The sequence below is a fragment of the Micropterus salmoides genome, unplaced genomic scaffold, assembly GCF_014851395.1.
Source record: "Micropterus salmoides isolate LMB-PRFRI ecotype aquatic unplaced genomic scaffold, ASM1485139v1 Ms_hic_scaffold_2, whole genome shotgun sequence".
Lineage (NCBI taxonomy): Eukaryota > Metazoa > Chordata > Actinopteri > Centrarchiformes > Centrarchidae > Micropterus > Micropterus salmoides.
Genome location: NW_024041150.1, coordinates 16,830,519 through 16,843,089, shown reverse-complemented (window position 1 = coordinate 16,843,089; position 12,571 = coordinate 16,830,519). Strand labels below are relative to the sequence as shown.

Here is a 12,571-nt window from a genome sequence, read left to right as displayed (position 1 = left end):
TGACACTTTTTAAAGAAGTGTTACAACCCACCCACCCCAGTCAGCCAATGTTTAGCTTAGGGTTGCCACCTTCAATACAGAAAAATAAGGGACGCCTGCCAGGGCAGGGGCGACTCGGGGTCCCGGCAACGACAGGCCCGATGGTGTGCCAGTGGTGGTATATCATATTGTAGCTATGCTATCCGTTACTGAAATCAGTGTGAACAGATGCTCTCAGTCTCTCTCTATCACAACTCAACAGACTAGTGGTCAGATTGTCATAGCTGAATACACAGGGGGGAGAAGCCCAGAGAGTAATCACCCACGACTGAAAGAGCTGGTGAAGCTCTTTGGCAGGGTTGGGGCACAGGACAGTCAAGCTGCCGTCACCCTGAATCCTGAGACACGACGGAGCCATAGAGAGGGCAGCCAGATCACTGACCCTCTTGGCCGATGTCAGAGCCACAAGAAAGGCGACCTTGGCCAAAAGAAACTTCAGGTCCGCCGTCTCTGGGCTTCGGTTTGCGTATGTAAGACCAGCGCCAAATCCCACTGCCTCCGCACCCCTTTCAGAAAACGCTTCACCAGGGGGTGAGCGAACACCGTCCTGTCACTGAAACCCTTGTGACAGGACGAGGTGGTGGCAGCGTAGGTTTTAACCGTGCTGAATGCCAGACCCCTGTCCACGAGTAGCTTGAGGAACGTGTTTTCCCGGTTGGCAAACAGATTCACCTCTGCCATGCCTAACCGGAGCCGGATCTGGGCCACCAGATCGGGAAGGAGGCGCCACTTCCAAATGTTAACTGGGATTAAATTTAACTGAAAACAAACAACTGAAGATGTTTTGATTAATAAAACTGGGCACAGGGATACTTGATTTTGAGGGATGGTGACATAAACCATTTATCTGAAATAAATAGGTTATTTTTGTGCTTGTTTATTTTCTGTGATTTAACCAGTATATTTAGAAGGTGAGAAACCAGATGAAATGTGTTGTTATATGTGCATTTGATGTCATTAATGATCAAATAAACAAATACATTTGCAGCACATTGTGCTTGAAACAATATGTGTGTGCTGGTTGAAAACAACAGCCTTGACTGTAGTGTGGTGTTGTTGTATTTATCTACCTATATTTCAGGTCTGTTCTAAAGGAGAACTTGATGTCAATGAGACTTACTGAATAAATGAGGCTTAGCTAAATACTTTGTGCTTACTGGTAATTTGCTAATGTTATCAAGCTAACATACTAAACATGGTGGTGAACATTATTGGTGAACATTATTAACATTGTACCTGCTAACCAACAGCATGCTAGCATGCTGACGTTAGCATGTAGGACAAAGCACAGCCTCCATCTGCATATGCATGTTGATACCACAGCCTGCATGTGAGAATTTTGAGCTCTTTTTGGATGTTTCAATGAAAGAAATGCTTAAAAAGCCACAGGGAAAAACATTTCACAAATATTTTATGGATTAAGGACTTTCTTTCCCAACAGCCCGAGAGAGTGTCTTTAGTTCAGAGCAACTTGTTGTAAATGCAGGTGCACCCCAGGGCTGTGTCCTATCACACGTACTGTTTGCCATCTCTACCAACGAGATGCAGATCCAGGACTCCACTTCCTATTAGTACGCAGAGGATATGGCTTTGGTTGGCTTAGTGCCTGAAGAAGAGAAGGGTGGGGAGAGAGCATATTTTAGTTATAGGTGAATTAATGAGCTGGTGTTCAAACCAGTAAAACTAAAGAGTTGGTTATCTGCAGTAACAACATCCCACTCTGCCTAAACACAGTAGACATTAATGTCCTGTTGACATGGTGGAGGAGTTTAAGTACTTAGGCACCCTACTTGACAGCAGATTGAGTTTTAAAGTAAACTCCGAAAGACTATGCATCATATATATTTGTTGAGGAAGTTGAACAGCTTCTCTGTAAGCGAAAATACCCTAGAGCTGGTCTACAGAAATCTTGTGGAGAGTGTTCTCACGTACAACATATCATGGTATTGTTGGGGCTAAGAAAAGGTCCAAATTGACTAGTATTGTGAATATGGCTGAAAAAAACATATGTAAACCACAGAGACAGCTGAGTGAGTTATATGTGCTGCACTGCAGGCGGAAAGCAAAGCAAATTGTGGGGGATCCTTCACATCCTTTTTAAAAATTATTTTATCCCTTGCAGAATTGCTTTGATAAACTCATAAGTGATTCAGTTTTTTATCTGTAAAACTTCTGTAATTATTGGGTTCTGTGAATGTATTGGTGAATGTAATTGTTTTATCTTATCTTAACTTATTTTTCGGTAGTTACTGTTAACAAAACAGCATTGAATTTGATACATTACAATAAGCCTTATTTTATGCTAATAATGTCAATTGACTGTCCCTAGCAATAATATTGATCCTATTCTGCCTTGATAGACACATATAGCATTAGCAGGCACAGTTTTCCCATACCAATATGGCACATTGACACAATGAACAGCAGTGCCCATGTGTACATCTATGCTCAGTGTCAAAAAGCTGCTTGCATGGGTGTAGACTCTTAGTCTTGTTGTATTTTATCTCTGCCAGTGCAGAGTTCTTTGTGGTTTCAGAAGTGGGTAAAGGTATTTGCACTCGCACACAGATGCACCTTAAGCCACCTAAACATTCAAACTATGGAGTTCTAACCAGCAGCTAATGCTTATCCTTTTGATTTATGTCATTATGTGGTATCAGCTCTAGTGACCTGCTCATAATTGTGTATGGGTCTGTATCAGTTTGACATAATGCCAACCAGTCAATTTTTGAATGTTGGGCATAAATGGAGTTCTATTGTGCTCTGGTCTTGGTGTTTCTAATTGATTTACAGATTTTTAGGCCAGGATAGTTTTCATAAAGCTCTCACCATGTGAATCTTCTCAACAAACAAACTTGAGACTATTGGTTGCTGTGAGCATGTGATCATTTTTCCTATTAGGTCATACAGTGTTGTTTCAGGCTGGCCAATCAAACACAGTCTTGTCTGTGATGAGTGGAGAAACTATTAGTATTCGTTCATTCTTCACAGCAATTTGAACACGATGACATCTCCAAAGTTTGTTTTCTACCTGACATGTTTGTTCTTGGTGAAGAAGGGTGAGTTGTGTTTTTATGACTCCAGTTTTTACCTTAATGTACTGTATGGTAACTGCTCATGCAGATGTTTCTAAAGTAATGATTGCGCTGAATTGTATCGCATAAAGGTAACTATGTATTTGCTTTGTCTTTCATTTCACTTCAGCTCTGATGACTGAACTGAAATTGTCTTCGTCTCAGCATCAAGAGAGTGGTATCTTATCATTTAAAACAGGAGACAAGTTGACTTTACAATGTTCTTATGACAATGATGTTCCAGGAAGGTTTTACTGGTACAAACAAGCTCTGGGACAGACACCAAGGCTCATCTCTAGTTTCAATGTTTTTGATACAAAAGCCACTTTTCATGATGAATTTGAGAACAATCCACGTTTCACACTGCATACTGGCAATGGTGAATACCACTTGATAATTTCACATTTACACATTTCAGACTCAGCAACTTACTACTGTGTGAATAGTAAATCACACAAATCTATAGCGGAAACTTTTGTCAGTGTAAAGGCTTCAGGTTTGAACGTCCCAGTTTCGGTCCATCAGTCAGCATCTGAGCCCCTCCAGCCAGGAGGCTCTGTGACTCTGAACTGTACAGTACACACTGAGACCTGTGATGGAGAACACAGTGTTTACTGGTTCAAAAACTCTGAAGAATCTCATCCAGGACTCATTTACACCCATGGAGGCAGGAACGATCAGTGTGAGAGGAAATCCAACACACAAACACACACCTGTGTCTACAACTTGCCACTGGAGAGCCTGAATCTTTCTCATGCTGGGACCTACTACTGTGCTGTTGCCTCATGTGGACACATACTGTTTGGAAACGGGACCAAGCTGGACTTTGAAGGTAAGTAACTTTCTAACAAGGGTGGTCTCATGTGATAAATACGTCATTACTCCCTAATCAAAATTAACACAAACACAGAGATAAAAGCTGAAAGATATTTTCTGATGTCTGGCGCTCTTCAGATGAGGTGGACTCTCTTGCCTCGGTGTATTTCTTGAGTGGAGCTTTGGCATTCACCATCGTCCTGTTGGTTTTACTGGCAGTCTTAGTGTACAGAATGAACAAAAGAAACAGTTTCCGATCTACAGGTAAAGTAACTAACACTATTTGAATGTGCCTGTGTCCACTGAACATGGCTTTTAAAATTAAGAGCTTTTTCTGTTTGACAACCAGAGTTTAAAGCAAGATTTTCAGCTCTCTCCACAACTGAAGTTGAGGTAAGAGTTTTGTCTTTAAACTAACTTGTGAATTTCGAAACACATTATTGTACAACATTTAATTTGTTTTTTTTTTGGACATTGGTTTAAATTTTGACAGGGTCCATAATGCGATATATTTTCAAATATTTTGTTAACAGAGTTACAGAGAAGCCGACAACCTCCATTATGCAGCTATCAGTGTTAACCTGCCCAAGAGATCAAGAAGACAGAGGAACGACACCAAGAGTGAATGTGTGTACTCCACTGTCAAGAAGTAGAACCGGACATGTGTAGACATTTTAGGTAAAAATGGATTATTTACTATTCTTTCAAAGAGTAATGTTGATTTCGATGTACATGTTGATATACCGTAAAACTTTGAATAATAGCCTGGGCTTTTATTTGCTAAAATCACTAAATTGGCCCTGCCTTTATTTGGGACAGGTGTCCATATGGGACAGGCCTTTAATTCTTTTTGCACAAAACTGAAACTACTATGAAATAGTTTATTTATTTCAAACAGAACACTTATGTAAAAATGATCAAATATCAAATACACGTCATTCATTTGATCTAGCTCCGACAGATGGCTTATGCGCTTTTATTTTGAAGGCAGCAACCTAATGAAAACAACAACAGGTGCAGGATGAGAGAAGTTAGCAGACCGAGGGCGGTGGACTTCACATGACAGGATTCACAACTTGGATTAATTTTTATGAAAAGCTGTTTTGATTCTTTTGGTCGGTGGACCTTTACAGACTAAAGGAATATAAATAATAAAGGAACTGACACATTCAGACTTAACGAGCACACAAAATTAACGTGAGTCAGCACTTTTTCCCCCTTTTCCTCTCTTGTAGCCATGCAGGTTACAGATACGGTAGATCTAGAATAATTAGACTTTGGGTCTTGTTGTTTCCGTTAAATGAACATAACAGTGGTATTGTGGAGAATCTGACAGATCTAACAATGTTCAGCATGTCCATATTGAGATACTGATCATATGTTTAAACATTAATATTTATAGCCTATTAACGATCTGCTTAGAAGCAGCTACATCCAAAGAACTTCTACCAAAACCAGACCAGACGTTTAATTGAGGCAGGTGTTTATTTGTCAAAATGTGTTCCCACACCAGGCCAGTAAAGGGGGTACCTAACTATACCCTAGGCGGCTATTTGGGACTCGGCTATTAATTTAAGTTTTAAGGTAAATGATCTTTTTCTATCATCTGTGTGCAGTCAAAAGACAATATCTCTAAGCTTCAATAAGGTTAGATAATGTGCACAATTAGAGCCTTTTTCTCTTTTTGTCATGATTGTTGACTTACTAAGAAACTATCTAAAATCTGTCCATTATTTTTATTACTATTTACAAAATTGTCTTTCTGATATAAAACAGTACATTTAGAAGGTCACATTTATTGATGCTACACAAGTGACTTATGATATTTGAGAATTAAGTATGTTGTGAACTTAACTCACATCTGTATGTACTTTCATATTTGTATTTTGTCATTAAAGATTCAATATGCATGAAAGTTGCAATGTTACTGTTCATTTTAAATGATGGAGTGTCGCAGGTGGTCTCTGTCATTGATTGAAACAAGTAGAAAGGATACCTGTGACATTTTACATATCTTCATAGTTTTAACTCCTACTATTATACATTACATATTGCAAAACTCTACCAGCTATGTTACCCAATCACAAACTTGTGCGTGAGAGTTGGCAGCTCTGCAACAGTTGCAATTAGTGAGCAAACATCATCAAACAGGGACATGTAAAGACACAAACACAGCATCCAAAACACAACAGAGTAAAAAAACTAGCGAGTTATTTAAAATAGTTTTTACAAAAATACAGTGACTGACAAGAGTTGGTAAGCACTGGGACTGTTTTTCTTCAGGGCCAAAGTCAGTGCTGTCTTTGGGGCTAACCTCCTTCACTCTTTATTCAACAGTAGGCAAGCAACACACGGGAGCTGTACTTTAGTCTTGAGAAGTCACTGTAAAGGCCACTGTAACTCATACTGTACATTTACTGCTAAACAAGGCTTATTGCTGACCTATTTACACACCTATTCCTCCTCCACCACACACGCACACTGACTGCTGCGGCAAAGCTAACAAAGCTAACCAGCTGGGATCATCACAGACATGAGAACAGAGAGACAAGACAGTAATACTGACCCTGTTGTTTAACGTTACTAACCTGTCCAGAATCAGAGCAACCTCCCTGTCGGTTTTCATGTCTTACAAACCAAATTTATCCAGCATCGAAACACCTCACAGATGTTAACCCTCGCCTGGTCATATAACTTGTTTGACAATTCCTCAGACCTTTCCCTCTTTGGCTGTTCTCAGCCATCTCCACAGCGAGAGTCCCGAGATGAGTTGAGCATGTTTGAATATGTCGGTGTTTGTTTACGTTCTCTCTCCCGCTGCTTAAAGCACGAGCGTGCTACCGCCACCTGTTGCTCGCTCCAAAAAGCATTGTTTGTGTTCCATTTACAGACCCAGAGCTGTGTAGGAAAACCTGATTTTTTTCAGAGCATACAAAAAAGGGAGAGCTAGCGACCGAAATTCGCTTAATTTAACAAAAAGTGTATTGGATTAGAATCACAAAGTATCCCTTTAACTCTAATTGTATGCTCTAATTAGCTATGTCTAGAAAATCTGAAAATGAATTGAACTCTTGTAGACTTTTAGGCTCCTCCTCTAGTACCTGTCCAGCATTGTGCCTCTTTATATCAGCAGCAGAGTGAAAATGAATGATGTCACTGGGCTGTTTATGAGAATTGATACCCAATTATGAATTAAAATTCATAAAATCAAAATTTCCTCGTTAAGGGCACCACCGGAGTTGTTATAATCCTAGAGTCTCCGGACCTCTAGGTAGTTTTGAATAATTATACAATTATTACTAGTGATCAGTTAGTTAATAATCGCTCAATTATCTTAAATCAGTCAGTCAGTCTCATATCTAAAGGGTCAATTCTCTTGGCAGGAACTATAAATAGGCAACACACACAGCTCTTGATTATATTACAGTGAATTTATTCTCTAACTAAGGTGATAAAAAGATGGTTGGATACAGGGAACATAAACATTTGCTGAACAATGAGCCTGGAGGTTCGATTGTGGGAAGCATTTGACTCATACGGCATAGAAGAACTAATGAAAGTAAACTAATGCTATAATTTAGGAGTTAAAATGGACATCTGATCACAGGACGTGTGTTAAGTCTTACTGCTTGTCGACAGCCTGCTTTTGGCCTGTTGCACGGGTCCCACGCTAGCTGCCCGATCCTGGCTTTTTGCTAGGGATTCTCCGGGGTTCTCCGTGTCTGATTGAAAACACCTCCTCCGTCTGGCAATTCGGCTGTTTGCAGGTTTCCTTCGTTGTAGCTGGCGAGACCACGTGGCTTGGTCTGACCTCGGTGAAGTTGGCTCGACGAAAAAGGCTTAAAATGGAACTTGGTCGTTCCTGAATTAGTCCAGTGTAACTTAACGGACTGATAACTTTAACAAACAAAAGAAATAAAGAAAATAAAACAAACTGAAGGCAGATCGATGTCGCGGCACTTCAGGTGTGTAGCTTCAAGCGAACAAAAGGGCCTGTTTGTTTCGCTGGCCGAGTCTGGGCGTTGCCTGGCGAGGCACGCTGCTCGTGCCGAAACGTCCAGAGGGCCGAGCAGGGTGGAAGAGCAGCGAAGAGAGAGAAGAAGAGAGAGCGAGCAGGTCGCGTGTCGCTCTTTTGTTGCCTGGGGCGTGGTTCCCCAGGGGGCGTCTCAGGTTTCCCCAAGGGACTGCCTTTCTAAACTTAATGTCTAAAGAAAAGAAATCTATTTGCACGTATTATAATCAAATATTTTCCACAATCGAACCTCAATGGTTGAACGGTTGTACTGTTCTAAGCATTTGGTAACAAGAAACAATTGTCACATTAGTGGCCAGGATATTTATACATTTAACGGCATTTCCGACGAGGGCATGTAATACTTATTTCGCCCACTTGGGGGAGCTCAGGTTACATGAGGAAAGCTTGGATTACATTAGATGAAGGAGTGCCTTGCTGAAAATAAAAACACTGCACAAGTAACTTCTTTTCAGCACTAATATCAACAACAGATAAAAACAACAGTCAACATAACTACTCAAATAGAGGCAAACGTATTCAGGCAACTAAAGATTTAATTAACTTAATTAAATGCTTTGAGTATTTGGAGACTGCAGTCCTCTGTCATCCAAAGTTCAGTGTCTGGACCATGTCACACTTGGGTGAGACAGGGGTTTTCCTTTTTGATGTGGTAATAAAACAAAGAATAAGGTCAGTTGCCACGGAAACGTGTGTGGGGGGGCCGTTTTGATAGGCTGTTCAGGGAGATGCCAATGGCTGGCTCGTGTCCCTTTGTCAGTTTAACAGTCAGGCCCCGCGTTATCAGCTTCGGAATCAAAAAGGTGCCAGTTTTATGGTCGGGATAGCACTTAGAGAAAGCAACTTTGACCCCTCCCCATCTTCTCTGGGGAGGAGAAAGGAATTTAGGGTAGCTCCACATTTATTCCATGTAAAATGCACAAATCCACACCGTTGTTCACTACACCTTTCTCAGAAGAGTCAGAACACTATGTAAATTTATTCTAAAGGTTTTGTTGCCTATATATTCTTATCAATAACATGATATGGGTTGTATTTAATTAGCCCTTATTAATAAAAACAATCTCTCAAAATGTGAACACTTTCTGAAAAACCAAACTTGACACCACAGGTGTCAGGGAGCATGTGATCATGTTTCCTATACAGGACATACAGTGTCACTTCAGGGTTGGCCAATCAAATGCATTCTTGTCTCTTAAGAGTGGAGAAACCTTCAAAATTCTTTCATTCAACGCAGCAGTTTGAACACAATGACATCTCCAGTGTTGGCTCTCTGTCTCACATGTTTGTTCTTGGGAAAAATGAGTAAGTTATTATTTTTGTGACTCCAATTTTTATTTGTCAAACTTTATGACCACACCTCATACATCTGTTTCTGATAGTTTTATATTATACAGATTCCGCTGAGTTCACCTTACATTAACTCTACATTTACTTATTTATTTATCTCTTTCTCTTTTCACTTCAGCTCAGACTACTAATCTGAAATGGTCCTCATCTGTTCCTCAAGAGAGTGGTTTTGTTTCAGTTAAAACTGGGGACAAGTTGACTTTGCAATGTTCCGGTGAGGGTTCTGTTCCTGCAAGGCTTTACTGGTATAAACACACTCTGGGACAGAAACCGAGGGCCATCTCTAGCTTTTACAAGTATGAAAGAAATCACACTTTTTATGATGAATTCAAGAACAATCCACGCTTCACACTGGAGACTGAAAACGGTAAAAACAACTTGATGATCACAGATTTACGCATTTCAGATTCAGCTACTTACTACTGCATTAATTATTCATATACATTACAATTTTCGGAGAGTGTTATTGTCAGTGTAAAGGGTTCAGGTTTGAACGTCCCAGTTTTGGTCCATCAGTCAGCATCTGAGCCCATCCAGCCAGGAGGCTCTGTGACTCTGAACTGTACAGTACACACTGGGACCTGTGATGGAGAACACAGTGTTTACTGGTTCAAAAACTCTGAAGAATCTCATCTAGGACTCATTTACACCCATGGAGGCAGGAACGATCAGTGTGAGAGGAATTCCAACACACAAACACACACCTGTGTCTACAACTTGCCACTGGAGAGCCTGGATCTGTCTCATGCTGGGACCTACTACTGTGCTGTTGCCTCATGTGGACACATACTGTTTGGAAACGGGACCAAGCTGGACATTGAAGGTAAGTAACTTTCTAACAGAAGTTGTTGCATCTGATACGTAGTCTATCCATTGCTACTTCAAACTTATGATGAAAACAGAAAACATGCTTTATGTGCTATTTCTGATGTGTCTTTGCAGATGAGGTTGACTTGGTGTTTCTCGCGAGTGGAGCTTCTGCATTCACCTCCATCCTGGTAGTTTTACTGGCTTTCTCAGTGTGCATGATGACCAGAAAAGGTAACTGGTGCAGAGCCCAGGAGTAGAAACAAAGTATAATGATCGTCATGTGGACACATTATCAAAACATGGGAACGATCTCTCCCTTTGGCCACTCTGTAAACTGGCACTGTTTGTATCTGACAACTTGTATTCAATGAACATGAATTCTAAAAGAGCCTTTTCTTTGTTCCACAACCAGTGTCTCAAACAAGAACTTCAGCTCCCTCCACAGCAGCAGAGGTGAATAAAAACTTCCTACTGTAACTAACTGTTAAATTATCAGTCAGTCACAATTTTATTGCACAGTGCAGTGTTTCCTGGATATTGTTTTAATTTCTGTGAAGAAAAAAATTAATGATCAACTGATATATATATATATATTATATATTTATATTTATGTTTTGGTACCAGGGTTACCAATATGCAGACAACCTCTGTTACGCTGCTTCAAGTGTTAAGCTGCCCAACAGATGCAGAAGACAGAGGGATCAAACCTGGACTGAATGTGTGTACTACAGCGTAAAGCAGTAGAACGTGATATATTACATTTGTACTAAGACAGGATTTTCTTAGTGCCTCCTTAAAAGTTTAATGTAGATTAAAGTTTGAGGTAGATATGCTTTTAAAAGCTTATTTGTGGTCTGCAACCAAAATAAACTTGAACTTTTTTAATATAGTCTTTCATGCAAAATTGCAAGACAAAGTGCTTAACAAAACAATAAAATGCAGTAGTACAATGAAAATAATACAATAATACGGTGAAAATAAATGGTCATATAAGGAAATAATGTCGCTGTAGGTACACCAGAAACAAAAACATTTCAGTAATCAAGCCTGCTAGTGGTAAAAACATGCATACGTCGCTCAGTATCTGCCTCGGAGAAAAACTGTTGCGCTTTAGCAATATTTCTAACATGATAAATGCAGTTTTAGTGAAACTGCTAATGTGAGATTCAAAATTGACATCAGGGTCAAGAAGTAAGTAGATTTTTGGTGTTCCACAGTATCGCTCCTCCTCAAGAACTTTTTCTTAGAAAATAGAGGTTTGAAAATTGTCTGTAACTGTTCAGCACTTACAGATCAAGGTTATTTCTATTTAGGAGAGGTTTCACAATTGTAGTTTTTATTTCCATTGGGAAAATACAGCAGACTTACAATCGCTGGCACTTCATCTTCTAAACAATTAAACACAGCCTTAAAAAAGGTGTTAAGGTGAAAAAAGAAGCAAAAATCACTACTGTGGATTATTCTACAGTTTAGGTTGTCAGCAAACATAAAGGCAGTCCCACTGTCTTTTTTCCCTATGCCCTATAAAAAGGGAACATCTCAATAGGAGCAGCAGGTCTGTCACTATTAACAGACCTGCTGCTCACTAACCAGGTTTCTGTTGAAGACATGTAGTCAAGTTTATGTTTAGATATGAGTTTGTTGATAAAGTCTTATTGCTAAGTGATCAAACATTGAGTGCCATATTGATTTTTTCCCATATAATCTTTCTTAGTGAAGGATGTGGAACATTTAATGGGATGGAGATCAGATTAACTGCAGTTATTCCGCGAGTAGTACAATTGTAGTGATTGTTAATGGATCTTACATGTTGCCTGCTGCAAATGTTAACTGGGATGAAATTAAACTGAAAACAAACAACAAAAAAGCAGTACCTGATTTTGAGGCATGTTGACATTTTGAGGCAGGGTGACCATGTATCACCAATTATAAGGTTATTTTTATTCAGTTATTTGACTTAATCAGTTTATTTAGAAGCCCAGAAACATTGATGCCGTAGAAGCCACTCGTGTGCTTTTAGGATCAAGATTGTCTTTTTATGCTGGTTTTGAACCAAATCATGTAAGCTATGTTTTTTTGTCTGCACATTTTATGTTAATTTGTTACTGATCAAATAAACAAATATATTTAGAGTACATTGATCTTAAAAAATATATGTGTGTGTGTGTTCAGTAGTGACTATAGTGTTTTTTATTTCAGGTCTCTGTTCTAAAGGAGAACCTGAAAAAATGAGGCTTAGCTAACTACTTTGTAGTCACTAATAATTTGCTAATGTTATCAAGCTAACATACTAAACTAAGGTGGTAACATTATCAACTTTATACCTGCTAAACACAAGCATGCTAGCATTGTCATTGTGAGCATGTTAGCATACTGAAGTCAGCTGGTAGGCCAAAGCACAGCCTCCACATGCACGTAGATACACAGCTGGCTTGTGAGATGCATCACT

General features: G+C 39.6%; 2 protein-coding genes across 2 annotated transcripts; both read left to right on the top strand.

The window, feature by feature from the left end:
- Positions 1–3,043: 3,043 nt before the first annotated feature.
- Positions 3,044–4,770, top strand: LOC119912164 (immunoglobulin kappa light chain-like). The gene is made up of 5 exons (XM_038731197.1): positions 3,044–3,107; positions 3,244–3,945; positions 4,068–4,193; positions 4,279–4,322; positions 4,463–4,770. Exons 1-5 carry the CDS (start codon positions 3,044–3,046, stop codon positions 4,580–4,582), a joined length of 1,056 nt encoding a protein of 351 aa, XP_038587125.1. The 3' UTR covers positions 4,583–4,770.
- A 4,392-nt stretch (positions 4,771–9,162) lies between these two features.
- LOC119912158 (immunoglobulin kappa light chain-like) lies at positions 9,163–12,242 on the top strand. The gene is made up of 5 exons (XM_038731192.1): positions 9,163–9,267; positions 9,431–10,135; positions 10,255–10,353; positions 10,535–10,575; positions 10,747–12,242. The coding sequence occupies exons 1-5, from the start codon at positions 9,213–9,215 to the stop codon at positions 10,864–10,866; spliced, it is 1,020 nt and encodes a 339-aa protein (XP_038587120.1). The 5' UTR covers positions 9,163–9,212; the 3' UTR covers positions 10,867–12,242.
- Positions 12,243–12,571: the final 329 nt, after the last annotated feature.

What these genes read in the sequence shown, in the direction of transcription:
- LOC119912158 (XM_038731192.1), top strand. Translation starts at nt 9,213, where the DNA reads ATGACATCTCCAGTGTTGGCTCTCTGTCTCACATGTTTGTTCTTGGGA. An exon ending in GACCAAGCTGGACATTGAAG is followed by an intron (nt 10,136 to 10,254) that starts GTAAGTAACTTT and finishes GTGTCTTTGCAG; the next exon opens with ATGAGGTTGACTTGGTGTTT. An exon ending in GTGCATGATGACCAGAAAAG is followed by an intron (nt 10,354 to 10,534) that starts GTAACTGGTGCA and finishes TTCCACAACCAG; the next exon opens with TGTCTCAAACAAGAACTTCA.
- LOC119912164 (XM_038731197.1), top strand. Translation starts at nt 3,044, where the DNA reads ATGACATCTCCAAAGTTTGTTTTCTACCTGACATGTTTGTTCTTGGTG. An exon ending in GGTGAAGAAGGGTGAGTTGT is followed by an intron (nt 3,108 to 3,243) that starts GTTTTTATGACT and finishes ATTTCACTTCAG; the next exon opens with CTCTGATGACTGAACTGAAA. An exon ending in TCTCCACAACTGAAGTTGAG is followed by an intron (nt 4,323 to 4,462) that starts GTAAGAGTTTTG and finishes TTTTGTTAACAG; the next exon opens with AGTTACAGAGAAGCCGACAA.